The sequence below is a fragment of the Pantherophis guttatus genome, chromosome 8, assembly GCF_059756535.1.
Source record: "Pantherophis guttatus breed Tessera chromosome 8, ASM5975653v1, whole genome shotgun sequence".
In the NCBI taxonomy this organism is placed as follows: domain Eukaryota; kingdom Metazoa; phylum Chordata; class Lepidosauria; order Squamata; family Colubridae; genus Pantherophis; species Pantherophis guttatus.
The window spans coordinates 9,296,545-9,320,044 of record NC_142070.1 but is presented as its reverse complement, the minus strand read 5'-3'; the positions used below and the strand labels follow the sequence as shown (position 1 = coordinate 9,320,044).

Below are 23,500 nucleotides of genomic sequence, written 5' to 3'. Positions count from 1 at the left end.
GGGTATTTAAAAACACATTTAAAAACTTGGGTCATAACGTTGATCAAAACGTCTGGTATGCTTTTGAGCAATAACAGTACAGGTAGTCCTCAATTTACGACCAATCATTTAGTGACTTTGGAGTTATGACAGATCCCCCAAAAGGTGTTAAGCCCCGGGGAAATCAGGAGATTCAGGCAGTTCAAATGAGAATAATGATTTATTGTAACCTTAAGCTCTCTGCAAGAATCTGAACTACTGACAGTCAAGGGGAATGAGCGGGAGATAAGAAAGGCATAAAAGGTGGGCTGGACTTAGATCACTTGCAGGCACGTAGGGAATCGTGACTGATGATGCATTTGACTCTTCCCTCAGGCTCAGCCTGGTCATCTCCTATCATACATACCACCTGCTTCCAAAATCCAACAGCTGCCTACCCACTGCCCACAATCATGTGACATTTCAGGTACTTAGAAACTAGCTCATATGTTGTGACTCCGACTCGGGAGTCTGTCCTCATGGAGGAAGAGGACTCAGAAGATGAGGGGGAGGAACTGACAAGGCCTCCCTCTCCAGGACCCTCCTCTCTGGCAATGCCTCAGGTTCCATCCGAAGGCCAGGAGGAATAGCCTGAGATGGGCCAGGAGGAAGGCATTTCGGAGCACCCATTGATAGAGAGTGATAATGATGAATCCTGGCTTGATCCCAGGCAGCGTCGGAGAGAGAAGCGTGCGCAGCAAAGGAAGAGGCGTGGGAGGGCCAGGGATTGAGCTGAGTCACTGAGCCACACCCCACAAGGGATAAAAGGGGGCGTGATTGCTCGGCAGGCTTTGTGACGGACAAAAGTTTAAACTCTCAAGAGTCACATCGTGAATCCTGCACTTCGGCTCAGATATATTTTGGACTAAACTCTTGTGGATAATTTGTCGCTCTGGAAACGGACTGCAGATAAGGCCTCTCCTGCTTTTTGGGAGTACCAATTGGACTGGGCAGGCATTTTACAGTTAGCTGCCAGAACTCTCGTCTGCCAGGAATTCTGGTCTGCTTATACAATAAATTATTGGCAGGCGTGTTTGATATTGCATTTGTCTGTGTGAGGACGGGGGACAGAACATCATATTTCTGGCTCTTTGTAACCTCCCACAGTCACCTGACTGCCATTCATGATGGTTTTTACGACTGGCATTTACTTCTGGTTTTAGCAAATCAGGGGTTTATTTAACAACCGCAATGTTTGCTTAAAGACTACCACCAAAAACAACAGGTTGCAAAATTGGATCAGTCATGGGGGTAGTCCACTTTGCAATCATCTTGACTTAAGACCATAATGGGAATGTATCATTACGGTCATTAAGTGGAGGACTACCTGTAGAAGGGCGGATTTCCTAATAATAGAGTAACAGAGTTGGAAGGGACCTTGGAGGACTTCTAGTCCAACCCCCTGCTCAAGCAGGAGAGCCTATACCCGTGATGGCGAACCTATGGCACGCGTGCCACAGGTGGCATGCAGAGCCAAATCTACGGGCACGCAAGCATTGCCCTAGCTGAACTCCAGCGTGCATGCACGCGCTAGCCAGCTGATTTTCGGGCCTTCTGGGCCCACTGGAAGTCGGGAAAGGGGCTGTTTCCAGCCACCGGAGGGGCTCCGGGGGTGGGGAGGTGGGGAAGGTCGTTTTCACCCTTCCCAGGCTCCTAGAAAGCCTCTGGAGCCTGGGGAGGGCTAAAAACAGGCCTACCGGGCCCACCATGCCATCGTATGCCAAAAGCGGGGGGAGTGCGGAGGGGTCACATGCGCATGTGCAGGGTGCATTGAATTATGGGTATGGGCACATGCGCGCACAACCCACCCACCCCCCACTCTCCCCCTGCTTTTGGCACGCGACGGCAAAAAGGCTAGCCATCACTGGCCTATACATTCCAGACAAATGGTTGTCCAATCCCTTCTTAAAAACCTCCAGAGCCCCCACAACTTCTGGACTCGTTCCACTGATTAATTGTTCTAACTGTCAGGAAATTTCTCCTTATTTTTAGGTTGGTCTTATCCTTGGTTTGTTTCCATCCACTGTTTTTTGTCCTGCCTTCAGATGCTTTGGAGAACAGTTGGCCCTATCTTCTTTGTGGCAGCCCCTTACATATTGGAACACTGCTCTCATGTCACCCCTAGTCCTTCTTTACATTAAACTAAACAAACCCAATTCCTGCAACCATTCTTTGTATGTTTTAGCCTCCAGTCCCCTCATCATCCTTGTTGCTCTTCTCTGCACTCTTTCTAGAGTCTGAACATCTCAGAGGAAAAACCTCTTAGCACAGTGATGGCTAACCTTTTTGCCATCGCATTCCAGGAGAGGGGGGGCGGAGGAGGGTCGCGCGCACATGTGCCCACGTGCATGCGCATGCAACCCACCCCACCCCCACCCACTCCTGACACATGATGGCCTGGTAGGCCCATTTTTCTTTCTTACCTGGTTCCAGATCCTCTCTATTTATCTGGGAAGGGCGAAAACAGCCTTTCTCATTCTCTCGGAGGCTCTCCAAAGGCCTGAAATGGCCCATTTCCCAACTCCCAGTGCAACAGGCAGTGACATTTTTTGCTGTCCCCAGCTTCCAGAGCCTCTTCAGGAGTCTCTGGAGGCTGGGGACAGCAAAAAACATCACTTCCTGTCCCACCGGGAGTTGGGAAATGGGCCCTTTCAGCCTCCGTAGGACCTCCAAGGGAGTGGGAAAGGCTGTTTTCACCCTTCCCAGATAAATAGAGAGGATCTGGAACCAGGTAAGAAAGAAAAACGGGCCTTCCCCACCCACCCACCCCGGCCCTCCAGAGGCAGAAAACAGCCTGTTTCCCTACTTCTGGTGGGCCCAGAAGGCCCGAAAATCAGCTGGCCGGCGCACGCATGCGCCCCAGAGCTGAGCTGGCGTGCCCACTAATATGGCTCCGCGTGCCACCTGTGGCACACGTGCCATAGGTTCGCCATCACGGCCTTAGCATATTGCTGCAATTAATTGATTGGTTGGTTTTGAACAGTCTGAATGAACCAATCAGAGCACAGCTTCCTGGCTCTGAGTTTCCCGCACTTTCCAACGGTCAGTTGAGGAGCATATAAGTAGCAGCAGCAGATCACTTGCTTAGATGCTGACCAGATGATGAAGCAGAGATGCCGAGCAGATGAGGAAGAGACCACTTCACTCACACACGCAGCAGATTGCTGAGAGCTGATTACTTCTCCTCCCTCTCCTCACTCCGAGACCAGATGGGACTTTTTTTTTTAATTTGATTTATATGCCGCCCTTCTCCGGAGACTCAGGGCGGCTTACAGTGCGTTAAGCAATAGCCTTCATACTTTTGTATATTTTATACAAAGTCAGCTTATTGCCCCCACAAACTGGGTCCTCATTTCACCTACCTTAGAAAGGATGGAAGGCTGAGTCAACCTTGAGCCTTGGCGAGATTCGAACCAGCAGAAATTGCAGGCAGCTGTGTTAATAACAGGGTGCATTAAACCACTGTACTATCAAGGCTCCAGGACTTTGATGAGAACATGCTGAAGTCACTACAAAGAGCTGAGTCACTGCCTTGCTCCTGAGAAGACTGACAAAGAACCGAGAGCCTCCCATGCTTGGGAAGAAGATAAGAGCTAATGGACTTTGCTGAGAGGAGAATCTTGTAGGCCGTTGATGCCTTCTTGTAGGTTTTGTTTTTATGTGTTTTTATTAAAGTAATTTTTCAAGACTTCTCTGTCAACTTTCATGCTTCAGTGCGTTTGTGTGCGTATTGGGCCATGGTCCATTCGAACCCAGAACCCCTCCTTCACAGAACATTTATATATATATAAAGTAAAGGTAAAGGTTCCCCTTGCACATATGTGCTAGTCGTTCCCGACTCTAGGGGGGCGGTGTTCATCTCCGTTTCAAAGCCGAAGACCCAGCGCTGTCCGAAGATGTCTCTGTGGTCATATGGCTGGCATAGTCATATGACTAAACACCAAAGGCGCACGGAACGCTGTTACCTTCCCATCAAAAGTGGTCCCTATTTTTCTACTTGCATTTTTTACGTGCTTTCAAACTGCTAAGCTGGCAGAAGCTGGGACAAGTATAAGGGATAAGGAGCCTTGGTAGTGCAGTGGTCTAAAGCACCCTGTCATTAAGACCAGCTGCCTGCAATTACTGCAGGTTCAAATCTCGCCAGGCTCAAGGTTGACTCAGCCTTCCATCCTTTTTAAGGTAGGTAAATTGAGGACCCAGTTGTGGGGGCAATAAGCTGACTTTGTATAAATATATAAAAGGATGAAGGCTATTGCTTAGCACATTGTAAGCCGCCCTGAGTCTCCGGAGAAGGGCGGCATATAAATCAAATTAAATAAATAAATAAATAAATAAAAAAGTAACAGGAGCTCACCCCATTATGCAGCATTAGGGATTCGAACCGCTGAACTGCCAACTTTTAAATTGGCAAGCTCAGCGTCTTAGCCACTAAGCTACCGCGTCCCTTTATATATAGTGGTGCCCAAACCGGATGATAATGAACATCACTATTCAAAATCATTATATAAACATGTGAAGTTGGATTCATTGATCGAATATTCCCTTGGGAAACCAAAGAGGGTTGCATTGGTTGATATATTTCTGTTTAAATATGACCTTCCTGTGTCAGCCTAAAATAAAAACTACCTTAGGTAAGAACTAGATCACCCATTATACTTCCACATGATTCAAATTCACAAAGATCCCATGCAGAGTTATGTCTCCAGGTGGATTTCTTCAATTACGTTTCATGTCTTCCTCTCTTCGCCGATGTCCACAGCAAAGTGGGTTCCCAGACCCTTTTTTATCAATGTTTAATTCCTCTACTGAACATTCGGTTCCTGGACTGGTGCCAAGTAATTTATGGGAAGTCCCCTAATTGAACTGCTACCGTTTATGAATTATAAATATAGCGTAGTGGGTACCTGAAGCCCATTGATGAACTAGTCTTTTTTTCCCCTTACCAATAGCAGCTCTGCCTCCTTGGCTGACCTCGAGCACCGGAGCAGTAATCTGGAACAATGGAGGCTCTACATCAGTGGAAAGTAAGTGGATGGTAAACGCCATCTCGGGACTTATATGCTCTCCATCCGACACTGAAAGAAATGACTGGAGTGAGTATGTTGCATAAAAGAATCAGGCTTAAAGTTATTCCTTCCTTATATGGATGGGAAAGATTGGCTGAACTCTAAAAAGTTGCTGTTGTGGCCTGTCGGCTGCCGGCCCCTGTGGCAACCGAATCAGAGGAGGCGGCGGAGTGGGAGTCGGGGACAGCATCAAGGTAATCTGACAGCTCCGAGGGGGAAGAGGGAATGGAGCTGTCAGAGATAGAGACAGAGGCGGAGCCTGGGCCATCCATTGGCCCCCAAGTGGAGAGTCAACAGCCCCCAGGTCCAGAGGTGGCTGATGCGGAAGAGGAGGAACAGCTGGGTCCCGTGTCTGACCCACGGATGCGCAGAAGGAAGAGGAGAGGAGAACAGCGGGACTCTATGGGCCGGTTCTCGGGACGGAAGAGCCACTGCTGCTAGCTAAGCCCCACTCTAGCTCTGGGAATAAAAGGCAGGGGACAAAGACGAATAGGTGTGGCAGACAACTATTCGTCTCCCTGTCGGTCAGCCACTGATAGTCTGAACTTCTGAATCCTGTCTGGAACTGTATCAGAAGTCTTTCTTGGAATCTGCAGCTCTGAGAGCCGAGTGCGCCTTCGGAGTGTGTGTATGCATGTCTCCGCTGCTGGAAAAAGAGCGGGCGCACCTTCCATAACTTCCGTTACGTGTGTGGTGAGTGAGAGAGACTCCTGGTGTGTTAGAGCCATTTGAGGGGGAAAGGGAGCGAGCTTTGCTTTCCACAGACACTTAAAGAGACTTCGTTAGCCTGCTGAGAGAGACTTTTTGCTGGGGTTGCTGACGCTCCTAATAAAGGGAACGTTTAGTTAAAAAACCACCATGCTTGTCATGTTTGGGAACCTGGAAAGAACAGTTGGGCTTCACTGATAAAGCCTCAGTGTCAGCCTTCCCAGGTAAACCAGACAGGAAACACGGTAAGGTGAACTAATTCTACTTTATTGTTAAGGCTATATCCAGAGGTGGTATTCAGCCGGTTCGCTCCAGTTCTGGTGAACTAGCAGCGGTGATCGCGGGTGGGCCTGCCCACTCCCCCGGCTCCAAGTCATGCTATTTAGGAACATTTTGGAGGCCGGGTGCATGCACGGAAGGTGCACGAGCGAGAAAATCGTATGCGCGGACGGCTGGGTGCATATGCAGGCAGTGGGCGCGCGCAAAGCGAGCAGGCGTGCACGGGGAGAACCAGTGGTAAGGGTAAGTGAAACCCACCCCCGGCTATATGAACAAAATCTTGCAAGTCTGAAAGTACAGATCTCCCACCGTCACTTTTTACCGCCTGATAAGTTAAGATGGGTCTTTTCTAAGTTTCTTTCTCTGCCTCTTATTCAGTTGCAAGCTCCTTCCCTATGTAGCTGATCCTTCTTCTACTTCCTTCTTGCAAGGCCATTCTCATATTTCATTATACCCAATAACATTAAAGGAGTTCTAGGCAAGACCACCCATAGCAAAATTTCCAGGTTTAGCGACTAGGTTGTAGTCCTGCCTTAGTATGAAAGGTGACTTTAGGCCAATCACCAGGAGATAGTGAGTTCTAGTTCCACTTTAGGCATGAAAGGCAGCTAAGTGACTTTGGGTTATTCACCAGGAGATGGTGAGTTCTAGTTCCACTTTAGGCATGAAAGGCAGCTGAGTGACTTTGGGCCAATCACCAGGAAATGGTGAGTTCTAGTTCCACTTTAGGCATAAAAGGCAGCTGGGTGACTTTGGGTTAATCACCAGGAGATGGTGAGTTCTAGTTCCACTTTAGGCATGAAAGGCAGCTGAGTGACTTTGGGCCAATCACCAGGAAATGGTGAGTTCTAGTTCCACTTTAGGCATAAAAGGCAGCTGGGTGACTTTGGGTTAATCACCAGGAGATGGTGAGTTCTAGTTCCACTTTAGGCATGAAAGGCAGCTAGGTGACTTTGGGTTAATCACCAGAAGATGGTGAGTTCTAGTTCCACTTTAGGCATGAAAGGCAGCTGAGTGACTTTAGGCCAATCACCAGGAAATGGTGAGTTCTAGTTCCACTTTAGGCATAAAAGGCAGCTGGGTGACTTTGGGTTAATCACCAGGAGATGGTGAGTTCTAATTCCACTTTAGGCATGAAAGGCAGCTAGGTGACTTTGGGTTAATCACCAGAAGATGGTGAGTTCTAGTTCCACTTTAGGCATGAAAGGCAGCTGAGTGACTTTGGGCCAATCACCAGGACATGGTGAGTTCTAGTTCCACTTTAGGCATAAAAGGCAGCTGGGTGACTTTGGGTTATTCACCAGGAGATGGTGAGTTCTAGTCCCGCCTTAGGCACAACTGGGTAACTTTGGGCCATTCACTCTCTTTCAGCAAAATTCACCCCTCTTATTTTATGGGGAAAATAAAAAGAGGAAAGAACACTGGGTATGTTAGTGGCCTTGAATAATTTATAAAAATAATAAAGGTGGGATAAAAAATAAATTTAATGTTATCTAGTTGGGTAATGAGGTATCTGCGAGCAAATAACCAAGCTTAGAGAGCATCAAGGACTTCGCAGTGTTTGATCTATCACCAAGCCTCCTATTTCAACACTACATTTTATGTTTATTAGGTGGTCCCGGAGTCTTCAAAATAAATAAAACGAAGTATAAATACACACTTTGAGTGATGTGCAACCAATATCCACATACCTGTAAAACGAAAGTTAATCGATTCTGGAAGACCTAGAGGAGATAAAAAGATTAGGAAAACACAATTGTTTGCAGCATGGAGAATCATACAAAATAAAACGAAATTGATTCACTACACAGGTATGATGTCACAAAGAATTTTTGGAAGGGAAAAGACACAAGCCCAATTTCCAGTATTTGGAAATGCTGACTTCATTCTCAGTGGATGTGAGACCACCGTTTTTTAAGATATTGTATTTATCGGAGTATAAGATGCACCTTTTTCCCCCAAAAAAGAGGGTGAAAATCTGGGTGCGTTTTATACTCCGAATCAGTGGTGAAATGTAAAATTTGTTACTACTGGTTCTGTGGGCGTGGTTTGGGGTGGGTAATATGACTGAATGGGTGTGGCCAATTTTTTTTTTTTTAACTTTTAAAACCATTTTTTCTACAACCTCTTCGGCTGAAGAGGTTGTAAAAAAATGCTTTTAAAGCCTCTGACGATCCCAGCTGACAGGGAATTCTGGGACTTGAAATCCACAAGCTTTAAAGGTCCCAAGTTTGGAGACGCCTGTATTAGAGGAAGGTGAAACATTTGGATTGTCATAAAAAGGCAGTCAATTAACACAGGTAGTCCTCGACTTACAACAGTTCATTTAGCGACCGTTCAAAGTTACAACGGAAACTGAAAAATGCGACTTACAACCATTTTTCACACTGCCATTGCGGCATCCCCGTGGCCACGTGATCAAAATTCGGATACTTGGCATCCGACTCATATATAACCTGTTTCCCTGAAAATAAGACCCAACCGGAAAATAAGCCCTAGCATGATTTTGCAGGATGCTCGTAATACCCCCAAAATAAGCCCCAGTTAAGATCGTCAGCAGACGGAGGTGTTTAGTACTGTATTTCCCCCCAAATAAGACCTAACCGGAAAATAAGCCATAATGTGTCTTTTGGAGCAAAAATTAATATAAGACCCGGTCTTATTTTGGGGAAAACATGGTATATATGACCATTACAGTGTCCCCGGGGTCATGTGATCCCATTTTGCGATCTTCTGACGAACAAAGTCAATGGGGAAGCCAGATTCTCTTAACAACCATGTTACTAATGCGCAGTGATGCGCTTAACAACAGTGGGAAGAAAGATGGTAAAAGGGGGCAAACTTCACTTCACAAATGTCTCACTTAACAACATAAAAATTGGGACTCAATTGTTGTAACTCGAGGACTACCTGTAGTTCTCGAAATGAGTTTTGTACTGGAGAATGCGGCTTATTGGATGCTTCTGATGAAATAAACCTGACTACAAGTTCCTCAACTTATGACCGCAATGAATTTCCACCTTAAGCAAGGCGGTTGTTGAGCTCATCCTATTTCCATGACTTTTTTTTTTTTTGCCACCATTGATAAACTGCAGTTTGATTCACTGCAGTTGTTAAGCAAATCAGGCAGTCATTAAGCAAATCTGGCTTCCCCCATTGACTTTGCTTGCCAGAAGATGGCTGGGTTGGATCACGAATGGTGATCACACAAGACTCTGCGACACTGCAACTGTTGTGACTATATGCTGGTTGCCAAGTGCCCAAATATGATCATGTGGCCGAAGAGGTGGTAAAAAAAATGCTTTGAAAAGTCTCTGACGATCCCAGCTGAGTTCCTTGATCGGCAGAGAGGCTTTTCAAAGCATTAGAAAAAAATGCTTTGAAAAGTTTTTTTAAAAAAAGTTGGCCACGCCCACCCAGTCACATTACCACCACCACCACCAAGCCACGCCCACAAAACCAGTAGTAACAGATTTTACATTTCACCCCTGCCCTATAGCCATGTTGGCGAGCGAGCTATGCAGCGCCCTCTCTGATGGCAAACGAGCCCTCACCCCAGTTCAGCTCTGCTGCTTATGCCTCCCACTGGCCAGCTGGTCTTCAGGTCTCTGCCGTACATGTGGGGGATGCATGTAGGGGGCGCATGTAGGGGACACGCACACATACACAGGGCGCCATGCACGGGGGCGGGGCACCCGCGCATTGCATTTTGGGGGTTTGGGCACACACTTTGGGCACTTGGTCCGGAAAAGGTTAACCATTACTGCCCTATACCATTTCAGAAAAATGGTTGTCCAATCTCTTCTTAAAAACTTCCAGTGTTGGAGCATTTACAACTTCTGAAAGCAAGTTATTTCACTGGTTGATTGCTCTCACAGTTAAAAAAAACTTCTCCTGAGTTCTAGGTTGCTTCCCTCCTTGGTTAGTTTTCATCCATTGTTTCCTATCTCGCCTTTTGGTGCAAGAAGTGTTACGGCATTTAGTCTTAAGTTATAGAATGCTAAAAATGTTAGCCTTAGGGTAGAAACGTCATTTAGATTCATTTTTCAGGGATGCTTGGTGAATGCAGATCACGATGCTTCTGTTGACCCCCTCTGTTTGGTAGCAAAGGTAATGCCAAGTCCAATATCCTGAAATTTAGGACTCCACAAAAGGAAAGAATGAAGAATAGTTAAAACACCAGCATCTTCGTGACGTGGCAATCCATTCTAGTTTGTTAGGGGACTATTAATTCCATCTTGCAGTGCAACCCACTCATAATTTTCCTGTTCTGTCTAATATATGGCCCTCAGTGATTTGTGGGGCCCAGTGTGTTTCATAACGAAATTTTACAGCAATTATACCACTAATCATCAGATTAGTATCAGTTCATGAATTAACATCAGCTCATGAAATTCCCCGGGCTCCTATCAAATTGCTTGCACCATTAGGCATTGCTTAGATGTTACACCTTATATGCGTTACAACAGTGGTGGGTTCCTCCCGGTTTGGTCCGGTTCGGCCGAGCCGGTAGCGGTGACCATATGACGTCACCGAACCGATTCTCCCCCCCTGCCCCCCCACCCCCCCCACCCACGTTATTCTTACCTTTTATTTGGTCCCACCCCCAATCTATTGCTGCCTCCTGAGTCCCAGCTGATGACTAGAGGGAAAAAAAACTGTTTAAACTCTTGCCACGGGGCTTCAAAGGGCCGCCCTACAGCTGATCAGTGTTAAAAGCAAACAAATGAGTCAGGTCGTAAGTGCGAGGACTGGTCGTAAGTGCGAGGACCTTCCAGAAATGACTCTGACCAGCTAGCCACGCCCACCTAGTCACACGACCTCCAAGCCACACCCACAAAATAAGCCACGCCCACAGAACCGGTAGTAAAAAAAATTAGAACCCACCCCTGCCTTACAGTCCAAGAAGCTGCTATTTCTACATCTGCAAAAGGAAGAAACATACAAAGCCAACTTCCAATAGGAACTTGCGTGTCTTACCTGCTGTGTTTAGCCTGCCAGCGCCGAAACACAGGGCGCTTAATCCATCAAAATGAATGAGAACTGTACTGAAACGAGCTGCCAAAAAGCTGAAAGCCGGGCATTTTTCAAAAGTACTCCTTTTTTTTTCTTTCATATTTTAAAGAAGTATTTTATGTCAGCCTTTGCTATAAACAGGCCTAAGGTACTTAAAAAGAGTTTTTTTCCCCGTTGTTAAAATTGTTTTTAAATAAGATCCCCAAAGATCCTGAAGCTTGGACCAGAGCTGCATTTTATCTCCCGTCTTCCTGTTGTGACCTAGGCTTAATGATTTTTAAGACGTCATAGATCCTTACTAGGCATTTGACCTAGCATTCTTCCATGTGCTTCATTGGTTTTCTTATGGCTGGGATCTTAGACCCTTCAAATATTGTTAAAATCTATTGCTCAACCTTCCCACCATTGTCTAGATCAGGGATGTCAAACTCAATTTCATTGAGGGCCTCATCAGGGCTGTGGTTGACCTTGGGGGGCCGGGTGGGTGTGGCCACTTGACGCCACTCACTGGGTGTAGCTGACTGGGTGGGTGTGGCCACCTTGATACCACTCCCCAAACTGCTGGCATGTTTCCTCTTTGCACTGGGTAGACCGGGCCGAAGCCACGCTTCTTTGCATGCGCACCTGCCAGGAGGGGATAGACCGGGATGAAATCCAACAGGTTCTGACAAGTCCTGGACAACCGGTAGCAGAAATTTTGAGTAGTTTGGAGAACCGGCAAATACCACCTCTGGCTGGCCCCAGAGTGGGGTGGGAATGGAGATTTTGCAATATTCTCCCCCCAGGAGTGGGGAGGGAATGGGGATTTTGCTGTATCCTTCCCCTGGAGTGGGAGAGAATGGTGATTTTGCAATATCCTTCCCCCAGGAGTGGAGAGGGAATGGAGATTTTGCAGTATCCTTCCCCTGGGGTGAGATGGGAATGGAGATTTTGCAATATCCTTCCCCCAGTAATGGGGAAGGAATGGAGATTTTGCAGTATCCTGCCCCTGCCATGCCACCAAGCCACACCTTACAAGCCATGCCCACAGAACCGGTAGTAAAAAAATTTGGATTTCACCACTGGGGTAGGCTGGGACAAAGCGATGTGGGATGGCCCCTTACATTTTTCAGGACGGCCCCATGGGTCAGATCCGACCACATCGCAGGCCGAATCTGCCCCACGGGCCTAGTGTTTGAGACCCCTGGTCTAGATCCATGTTTCTCAACCTCAAAAGATGTGTGGCTTTCAACTCCCAGAATTCCCCAACCAGCCTGTTGACCTCCACTCATCTTCAAGTTGCCGAGAAACACTTTTTAAAGAGAAAGTTAGGGAGTTATGGAAGGGAATCTATGAATGAGTGCTAGTCAGCAGGTTAAATTCTTACCAGCAAAGGAGAATTCCATGAGCTCCTTAATATGGGATGCAGCACTAGGTGGATGATAGACAATTTTGCCATTGTTGATGTCCGTTTGGGTAAAAGCGGCTACCGGGAAGAATGGTTTGTCCCTGTGTTCCACCATGCCTGTTACAATGGAAAGAGAGTTTATTTATTTCTTACCTAATCTCTGTTCTGACCTAGGCTTCCTTAGAAATTAAACAGCACAAACTTAGTCCCAGCAAACCTCTTTAATTCATACAGAGGAAGGTTATCAACACCCACCTATCTCACGTGGAACGCTGCCAAAGAGCTAATTTTCAGATGCAAGGCAAGGCCAAACTTGGCACAGAGTCACAAACAGAAGTTTCAAATCTTGAATCGTTTGAACTAATTGCTTCCTGCAAAAACACACGTCCCATTCACTTCTCTTTTATGTCTTATGGGAGGGGCCAATCGTCTCCAAGCCTTACTCCCAAGTCGACCCTGTTTCCTTAATTGTTTCTGTCTCCTGGCAGCTCTGCGCATGCGCGGACTGGGAACAGGCGCACACTGTTCTTCTGCCTCGCTCATGTCAGACTCTGGAGGCAGCAAAGAACTAGCAGATGGCCTTGGCTTCCTCTCTGCCTCCGACTCAGAGCCTTCGTCTGAGCCTTCCCCAGACTCCAGGACTGGCCCATGTTCCTCCCCAACTTCCTCACTGTCCGAATCTACTGCCAGCTCTGCTGGCCACTGGTGGGCCACAACTATTTCAATAGACTATAAACAATTTACAATTGTTAGGTAAGTAAATACAGTAATCAAATATTATATATGAATTCTAACAAATGTGCTTTCTGTAAGACTGCAGTTATGTTCTTCCAATGTGCTGCTGATGTGTCCACAACTTCACAGTGGCTTTGTCCAGAATACTTAAAACTACATTTGCTTAATAATTGTTGAACCTTCAACCAGCCATTCCATCTCGCTTAACATTTGTTGATAAATGAGGCTGGCTAGTTTCTGATTAACCAGTCAAATTTCTATGGACTTCATATGAGGCTAATCAAAACTCAAGGCTTGCGGTGCTCATGGTCACTGAAATCTCTATTACGGAGCTTGTAAATATGAGTCTTTGGAACTTGTAAAGTTTGCTTCAAATACGATGCGATTAATATGCCCTGCCATTCTTTCCCAATTCAGATTTTAATCCCAGCCATAGCATTCTCTTCCATTCATCATCTGACATTCAATAGTTCTGCAGAACCCACCTATAGTCCTCCATTCACCATTCTGAGAAGTGCAAAAAGGAGGTATGTGAATTCAAATTTGTGCTCTATTTCCCAGTTTTGAAGGGTAACCATTTTGCTTAATCCGAGCCTCTCTGATTAAGATGGAGGCAGACGTTTAGCAATAGCAATAATACTTACATACCGCTTCATCGTGCTTTACAGCCCTCTCTACGAAGTTTACAAAATCAGCATATTGCCTCCAACAATCCGGGTCCTCATTTTACTGGCCTCGGAAGGATGGAAGGCTGAGTCAACCTTGAGCCGGTCAGAATCGAACTGCTGGTAGCGGCAGAGTTAGCCTGCAATGCTGCATTCTAACCTAGCAATAGCACTTAGACTTATATTTTGTATTGGTATGTTTTTTATCCTTGGCTGTGCACCGCCCTGAGTCCAATAGGAGAAGGGCGGTATATAAATTGAATAAATAATAATAATAATAATATATACCACTTCATAGTGCTTTACAGCACTCTCTGAGTTGTTTACAGAGGCACCATATTGCTCCCAACAATTTCGGGCCTCATTTTACTGACCTCGGAAGGATGGAAGGCTGAGTCAACCTTGAGCCGGTCAAAATCGAACTGCTGGCAATCGGCAGAGTCAGCCTGCCATACTGCATTCTAACCACTGCGCCACCCCACCTCCTTCGACACTTCAGCTTTGACCAAGGAAAATTCAATGATTTCCCAAGAACATGTTAATTTATAAATACTTAATTTATAAATACTTTCAGTATCCTTCAACCGATCCTCCCAGCTGCCTGATTGCCAGCCTACCAGTTTCAGTTATAAAAAGAATCACATAAGAAAAAAAATTATATATGAAATGATCTTGCCTTGATTTGGAGGCAAGGGGACAGTCACGTTGTACGTGATTTCTTCACTTGGAGTTTGTGAGTTGACGAAGGACAGTTGATGGGGTTGAATAGGTGTCACACGATCTTCTAGTGCCTGAAAGATAGATATTTAGATAAGATAAATATGTACTTATACACCATCTTGACTTTTTTGACTATCTTCGCCCTATAGATGACGCTGGTCCATTTCAATCGCACTTGTGTCGGAAGCACCGAGGCCCTTACAGCAGGGGTGAAATGCTCCCGGTTCGACTGAACTGGTAGCGATGGTTCTCCGGTGGTTCTGAGAACCGGTAGCGAAGGCAGAGCAAGGCTCTGACCACCCGCCCGGTCTTCGTTACATCCTGGTTTTAACCAGGAAGTAACCTGTTTTTACCCTCTGCGCAGGCACAGAAGGGTTTGCGCATATGCAGAGGGTCCCCACGCACGTACGTGGCTTGTGCACTTCCGAACCGGTTGGGAAGGTAAGTAGATTTCACCCTTGCCTTCCAGGTTGAAAGGGTCAGAAGGTGAGATCACTGTTGCCTGGGGGATGCACAGTAGGGCCCATCTTTCATGTCCCTGGCAGGAACTGGAGCGAAGGATGGGAGCTCACCCCTCCCTACAGCAGTACTTGGGTCTCAAACGTGAGTTTGCTGCTTGTCAACCCAGCGTCCAAACCACGCGAGCTACGATGCTCCTCAGCTGGTCCATTAAATATACAAAGCTTGTATATACACGAAGTTTGTATAATTCTCTAATAAAAGCATATAGTGCAGCTCTGTTATCAGTGACCCCCAATAAAGAAACATGCATTCTTGGAGAAATATAATTCTGGACTTACCGTCATGTGAAAAGAAGACCTGGAGGAGGACACAGGTGACGCCAGGTGTGGTGGTAAGATGGCAATGTTGAACAGGTGGGTCTCAAGATGGGTCTGTGGAAAGCCTGCACCAGAGACCTGCAAATATGACATTACACAAAGGAAACAGAGGCAGTGAGAATGTATGCATCATGACAGTGCATGTTCCTAGTGCAGTTATGCAGATTATTATGCCACGGTGGCCCAGATCTAAGTACCCCATGGGCCAGATCCACACTCTGGGCCTCGAGTTTGATACCGCTGTGTTAGACCAATAAAATTATAACATCTATGACAGGAACTATTTTATTATAGAGGTGAGATGAAAATTTGATGTTCTGCTGCTCCAAATAAATACATAGATAACAAGACAAAAATAATGTTGGCCCTGTCTTTTTTGATATAATTCTTTAAATAATTCGCTTTCTTCTGAAATGTGTGCAATTGATTAAATCAACTCCGCAATATCAGATATCTTAATATGCCGGAGGAGTTGTGACTTCAATTAGGATTAATTTGGAAGTATTTTTAGAACTGAAGCAAAAGGAAAATATTTCCCTTCCCCCCCCCTCCTCGAAACAAAGATTTCGTTTTAAAAGCGCTTAAAAAAAGAAAAACCACAGTGAGAAATATAGCTGGGGAAACCTTATTGTGTAGATTGCTGGCATAATGATATTATGAATCAGAATTAGATGCAAATAAATTATACAAGACAATAATTATGGAATCAATCTTTATATATATCCAATTTTGAAGCTGTAAACTATAAAAATTTCCCACAGAAATCAGAAATATTAAGAAAAAACGCTGCCTATTTATATGATCTTTTATTTTATTTTATTTTTTTAATTTGATTTATATGCCGCCCTTCTCCGGAGACTCAGGGCGGCTTACAATGCGTTAAGCAATAGCCTTCATACTTTTGTATATTTATACAAAGTCAGCTTATTGCCCCCACAAACTGGGTCCTCAATTTACCTACCTTAGAAAGGATGGAAGGCTGAGTCAACCTTGAGCCTGGTAAGATTCGAACCTGCAGTAATTGCAGGCAGCTGTGTTAATAACAGGGTGCTTTAAACTACTGTACCACCAAGGCTCTGTTTATTGTACATTTGTACACAAAAAGAACAGAACTGAAAAGTAAATAAATAAAATTTCCTTCAAATTACACATTGTGTCAAACAAACTTGCTAGAATCATCCCGTGTACATTTGACTGAGATTTTAAGGTATTTCTAAAGCTCTTTTAATCTAGCACGTAAACTACTAAAACATATACATATTTTCATCCCCGTTTTTCCTTCTTGGACATTGCCAAAAATCAGAAAACTAAGGTAAACCTCAGCATTACTGATTCATTACTAATTACTTGACATTACTAATTTATGACTATTACTAATTATGATTGGTTTTATAATATTGTGGTATTGGTTTTTAGAAGATTTATTTCTGATAGCATATCGGAATTCAAGAATTATCGTGCCTGTGGCGGCCCGAGAGCTCTGCCAGCAAAAACAGGCTCCTGAGTTCCGTTTTCGGCTGTGACAGCCTCCTGCAACCCTCTGCCAGTGAAAACAAGAGGCAGACCAGTCCTTCACTGTTTCCAGGGTAGCCCCATGGGCCAAATCTAAGAACCCCGCGGGCCGGCTCCAGCACCCGGCCCTTGAGTTTGAAACCCCTGGTATAAACCACCCATAAACCATCCTCTGGAGTATGTGGCTACAATAAATGTAATACATGACCAATAAATAAATAAACACCACCGTAATGCCTTATCAGAATGCATCCTACAACCCACACACGTCCCACAGCAGATACGCGGCTATGCCGATAGAAGAATTGGTAGAAGATTTCAGAAGGGCTTCCCCAAGGGACAACAGAGAAATCAATAAATGGCAACACGGAGACACCATCCTCTTACGCGATGTGAAAGAAATGTAGCACGGAATATTTCCTCCCTCAAAAAAGAAGCAAGAGATCTCAACCTATAGAGTTTCCTAGACCGTTGTCAAGATTCGGTCAAGAGGACCCTTGGGGGAAAGGGAAAGTAAAGTAAATGACAGATCTGTAACTGAGCTTGGGGAAGATCTATTCTGCGAGCGGTCGCTGGAAACGCAGTTCCCAGAATATTAATTTTTAAAAAATCATCCATCTGCATTTTCTCAGCAGTCACTAGCTATTCATCTGCGGCCTGACAGATAGGTTATTGTTTTGTGATACACACAGCTTCACTCTAACTCCCTACACACACACACATACATACACACCAAGAGCCTTGATAGTACAGTGGTCTAAGCACCCTGTTATTAACACAGCTGCCTGCAATTACTGCTGGTTCGACTCTCTCCAAGGCTCAAGGTTGACTCAGCCTTCCATCCTTTCTAAGGTAGGTAAATTGAGGACCCAGTTGTGGGGGCAATAAGATGACTTTGTATAAATATACAAAAGTATGAAGGCTATTGCTTAACGCATTGTAAGCCGCCCTGAGTCTCCGGAGAAGGGCGGCATATAAATCAAATTAAAAAAAAAAAAAAAAAAGAACACACACAAAAGTTTAACTGCATAATTATTTCCACAGTCGCAATATGGTTCTTCAGAAAAGCCCAAACTTGCAACCTTCTCTTCCATCGTGCTACAAACTGAAAAATGCATACAGGACAATCACAAGTCCAAGATCTTAAGAGTAGCCCAGAATTGGGATTCTTTATCTGAGGAACAAAATGAGGAAACTGAGGAACAAAAATGTCACAAGAATATTGTAAAGTATAAGGCTATATCCCGCTCCTTTTATTAATTGACTGTAGAAATTACAGGTAGTCCTCGACTTACAACAGTTCGTTTAATGACCGTTCAAAGTTACAACGGCACTGGGGGGGGGAAAGACATAGGATCGGGTCTTTTTACAACCATTTGCAGCATGCCTGTGGTCATGTGTCCAACATTTGGGGGCTTGGTAACTGGCAATGGTTGCAAGATCCCGGGGTCATGTGATCTCCTTTTGTAACCTGTCACCGTTGTTAAGCGAATCACTGCAATTGTTAAATTAGTAAACACGGCTGTTTAGTGAATCTGGCTTCCCCACTGAAGCCAGATTCACTAAACAGTCGTGTTTACTAATTTAACAACTGCAGTGATTCGCTTAACAACGGTGACAATCCTAAAATGGGGCAAAACTCACTTAACAACTGCCTTGCTTAACAGCAATATATTTGGGCTCAGTTGCGGTTGTAAGTTGAGGATTACCTGTACAGCTGCGCACAGCTTTTCTCCAACTCTCTACACAGACACGCATAAACAAAAGTTTAAGTATGTAATTATTTTCCCAGTCGCAAGATAGTTCTTCAGGAAAGCCCAAACTGCAACCTTCCCTTCCATCATGCTGCGAACTGAAAAAAAATGCACACCGCAACGCAGCTATTAATTTTAAAAGGATCTGGCTCAACATCTAGCTCTTCTATATTAGCTCTTTATTATCTATGCTAATTACCTCAGAAATTACCTTAATTGCCCCCTCAGTGCCAGAATGACAGGGAAAGCAAACATACAACATGCTGGAGGTACAAGCCAGATTAAACTTTCTGAGAAAAGAGGATGTTTCTGAGGAGACAAACCCAATTTTTGCACTTTTATGGGTTCCTGTCATGTTGTGCTGTTTCTGAGGGCGACTTCTACACAAAAAAGAAATCTCAGCAGTTCTGCAGTTAACAGAGCAACAGAATAACAGAGTTGGAAGGGATCTTGGAGGTCTTCTAGTCCAACCCCCTGCTCAAGAAGGAAACCCTACATCACTTCAGACAAATGGTTGTCCAAACTCTTATTAAAAATCTCCAGTGATGGAGCGAGCACCCACAACTTCTGGAGGCAAGTCTGAGTAATTGTTCTGCAGTAACTGTCAGGAAAGTTCTCCTTAGTTCTAGGTTGCTTCTCTCCTTGATTAGTTTCCACCCATTGCTTCTTGCTCTACCCTCAGATGCTTTGGAAAATAGGTTGACCTATTTCTTCTTTATAGCAGCCCTTCAAATATTGAAATATTGCTGTCATGTCACCCCTGGTCCTTTTCATTAAACTAGACCAGGGGTGTCAAACTCAATTTCATTGAGGGCTGGATCAGGGTTGTCTTTGACCTGGGGGGGCATGGCCAGGGTAGGCATGGCCAGCTCGACATCACTTAATGTTGGGGACGCCTATGGTGGCCTGAGCGCCCTGCCAGAGAAAACAGGCTCCTGAGCTCCATTTTTGGCTGCGACTGCCTCCTGCAACCCTCTGCCAGTGAAAACGGAGCTTGGGAGGGCCGGGAGGGCTCTGTTTCCACTGGCAGAGGCACCACAGGCCAGTCCTTCACTGTTTTCAGGGTGGCCCTGAGGGTCTGATCCAGGGGTGAAATCCAGCAGGCTCTGACAGGTTCTGAAGAACCGGTAGCGGAAATTTTGAGCAGTTCGGAAAACCAGCAAATACCACCTCTGGCTGGCCCCAGAGTGGGGCGGGAATGGAGATTTTGCAATATCCTTCCCCCAGGAGTGGGGAGGGAATGGAGATTTTGCAATATCCTTCCCCCAGGAGCGGGGTGGGAATAGAGAATTTGCCGTATCCTTCCCCTGCTACGTCACCAAGCCATACCCACCAACCCACACCATGCCCACCAAGCCACGCTCATAGAACCAGTAGTAAAAAAAATTGGATTTCACCACTGGTCAGATCTAAGCACCCTAGGAGAGGAAGTAGAAAAGGGAAGGAGAGGAGGAACGAGGAAAGTAGAAAGAAACAGAAGAGGAGAGAGAAGGGAAGAAAAGGAAAGGTTGTATTAAAATAAAGGAAGGAGATGGTAGAAGAGCAGACCCGAACAACTAAATAGCCAATGGAAGTTAAAAAAGAAGATGAATGAATAATGATTAATGATGGACAAAAGACTGTACATTTGAATACGTTGATAAAAAATAAAAAACTTTTTTAAAAAAAGATCTAAGCACCCTGAGGGCCACATCTGGCCCCGGGGCCTTGGGTTTGACACCCCTGAAGTAGACATACCCAATTCCTGGGCTGAGCTCCAAACTTCGCAATTTGGTTGCAAATGTTTCATCACCATTCAAGGAGACATCATCAGTGTGCATTGAATTGTACCCAATTTCTGCAACCGTTCTTCCTATGTTTTAGCCTCCAATCCCCTCATCATCTTTGTTGCTCTTCTCTGCGCTCTCTTTCTAGAGTCTCAACGTCTTTTTAACATCGTGGCGATCAGAACTGGATGCAGTACTCTCGGTGTGGTCTTACTAAGGCATTATAAAATAAGACCAAATTAAAGCACTTGTTACACTTAACGATGGTGTAACGTACCTGGAAGCGGAATGAGTCACTCTCCGTCTCGGCTCCAGAGTGCCTGTACCAAATGACACCTTCGTTGATGTCCTGTTGGGTGAACGTGGTTGTTGGGGTGGCTCTACCTCCATTGGCCAAAGGCTGCCATCCTAATCCAGAATCATCGGCGGGCATGGGAACCAGAAACACCACTTCACCTAGGAAAGCGCAGAGCAAAAGTCAGGAGGACACTTTGAGGAGGTGAAAGTTAGGAGTTTTCAAAATGTTGATACTTTGACGGACCGCTAAAATTATGACTTTGTGATGTGAAGGATCCTAATAGCAATAGCAATAGCACTTAGACTTATAGTAGTGGCCAAAATTGTGGAAACCTTTTGGGAAAAGTGTATTTTTGAGGTTTGATGGCTAATAACACTTTTTTTTAGAGTTTCAAGATAATCCTATTCCACTGCTGGAATGGCCTGGGAATAGCCCATACCTTAATTGAAAATCTATGGAGCCGACTAAACAAACTTGTTAGTCAGAAGCGACCCAGCAATAAAACCCAGTTAATAGAAGCTATCATTCAATCTTGGTTTCACATAACAGCTGCAGAACTAAAAGACTTGGTTCACTCTATGGGAAGAGGTTGTAAGGCCGTAATTCATGCTAAAGTTTACCCAACTAAGTATTAACTGACATGGTGATAATTTTTGTATATCTCGTTTTTTTTCTATGGTGACCATTTTTATATATCTCATTTTTTTCTATGTGTTTCCCTTTTCTTCTTTATGCTGTAACTGCTATTCTAATAGCAAATCCTTCATAAAAGCTATTGCATTACATTCTTGATTAAATTATCTTTCCATTGATATATAGTTGTGAATCTTCAACCCCAGATTTTCCAAAATAAGAAGAATGTCCTGTTTCAAAGAAGTCACCTTTCCCTGGTAGCATCTACCATGAGTAAGGTGGCTGTCAGCCTCCATGGGTCATTTTTTGTTTCCTTATTTAGTTTTTTCTCTCAATATCTTCCACTGCAAATCTCCCAGAAGAAGAATCCGATGCATCTTAGAAGCTTTATAAAACCCGAACGTTTTTAAGAGACATTTGGACCGCTCTCCACAGTCATTCGGATCAAAATAGCAGTCATAGTGAGCTTCAGTATTCATGTCGCGAGGGGGGTGGGGGGGAAGAGGAAAGGGGGGGGAATGTTTGTATTTTTTATAAAACTTTTCAATAAAAAAAAAAAAAGTATTCATGTTGCTGCCTCCAGAAATCCTCTGGGCTAAAATGGGATTCCTGCTTTTAATCTGTTTTGACACCGGAGTTACAGATTCTATTACCCTGACAGTCTGGATATGACTGTTTTGTCTCTATGATTTGTGCTCTTGACAAATCAGTTCCCGGAGGGGGCTTAATACCGAACGCCTGAATTATGTAAAACGCATACATCTCAATTAAATAACCTCACACACCAAAGTTTTCTGGCAGATAACGGATAACTCTTCTTCCTCTTTATGTTTCTCTCCAACTCTCATTCATGCAGCAGCCACTAAACTGCGCTTTGAGAGTATCAAGAAACATCGAGTCTGAGCAATAAATATTTAGAGGGTTGGTTCCAGGCAATTACGAACCCCAACAGGAGAACCTCAAGTTATAGTCAAGACATCTTGGAAACTGATGAAGGAGCTTCAATTATTCCTAGCTTCAATTATTGATTCAATTATTGGAGGTGGACCCTTTGAGAGCTGCATGCAATGAAATTTCATTTTAATGTACAGGTATGCCGATTACTGTACATCAGGGGTGAAATCCACTTACCTTCGCTACCGATTTGCAAATATGAGCACGCGCACCTCCTCCACGGATGCACAGACCCTTCTGCGAATGCGCTGAGGGTCAGAAACGGGACGTGATGACGTCCGGGCGGGTAGGCGGAACCTCCCACCGCCGGCGCTACCAGTTCGCCCGAGCCAGATAGAACTGGCTGCATTTCACCTCTGGTGTACATTCAAAGTGACAATAAAGTTATTGTTCTGTTCTGTTTTGTTCTGTTGTTCTGTTCTATTATTAACATTATTATTATTATTATTATTATTATTTACATATTATGAATTACATTCATTAAGATGGAATTTCTTGGACTTGTTTGAACCTCTTTTTCCCACAACGATTCCAGATAAGTCTAGTATTGCAATAGATGTAGTCCTTACAACCATTCATTAAATGACCATTCAAAGTTCTCGAACGGTTATTCTCTTATGCAAAGGACTGAGTGGCATACAATTTTACAGCGACAGTTCATTGTAATTCATTTATTTAATGATCTATCTCTTCATTTTTTTACCTATTAAGAATATGTGTATCTATCACCAGACCTTCAAAAAATTTAATATAGAAGCATAATTCTCTTCCTCTTCATGGCATTCTTAGAACAGGCATGGGAGGTAAAATGGGTGAAATTTATTGACTAGTTCATATTTACCTACTGAGCATTTGCTATATAACGCTAGGTTTCATGTAGATAACAGGCAAAGTTGCTGGAGTTAGGTATGTCTAGTTTAATGAAAAGAAGGACCAGGGGAGACATGATAGCAGTGTTCCAATATCTCAGGGGTTGCCACAAAGAAGAGGGAGTCAAGCTATTTTCCAAAGCACCTGAGGGCAGGACAAGAAGCAATGAATGGGAACTATTGTATTTTTCAGACTATTAGAGGCACTTGACTATAAGACGCACCTAAATTTAGAAGAGAAAAACAACAAATAAAGTTTTTGGCCTCCCTTTTTTCGGGCC

The 23,500-nt window shown here is 44.6% G+C and overlaps 1 protein-coding gene across 1 annotated transcript in view; it reads right to left on the bottom strand.

Annotated features, from left to right (window-relative positions):
- FRAS1 (Fraser extracellular matrix complex subunit 1) overlaps positions 1 to 23,500 on the bottom strand; it is a 447,420-nt gene that overhangs the window by 107,103 nt on the left and 316,817 nt on the right. The window contains exons 30-35 of the mRNA XM_060687010.2: positions 20,743 to 20,921; positions 15,395 to 15,511; positions 14,551 to 14,665; positions 12,454 to 12,591; positions 7,763 to 7,795; positions 4,962 to 5,093 (exon numbers count right to left, since the gene is read on the bottom strand). Coding sequence (XP_060542993.2) covers positions 4,962 to 5,093; positions 7,763 to 7,795; positions 12,454 to 12,591; positions 14,551 to 14,665; positions 15,395 to 15,511; positions 20,743 to 20,921 — 714 coding nt within the window. The remainder of the gene's footprint in view (positions 1 to 4,961; positions 5,094 to 7,762; positions 7,796 to 12,453; positions 12,592 to 14,550; positions 14,666 to 15,394; positions 15,512 to 20,742; positions 20,922 to 23,500) is intronic.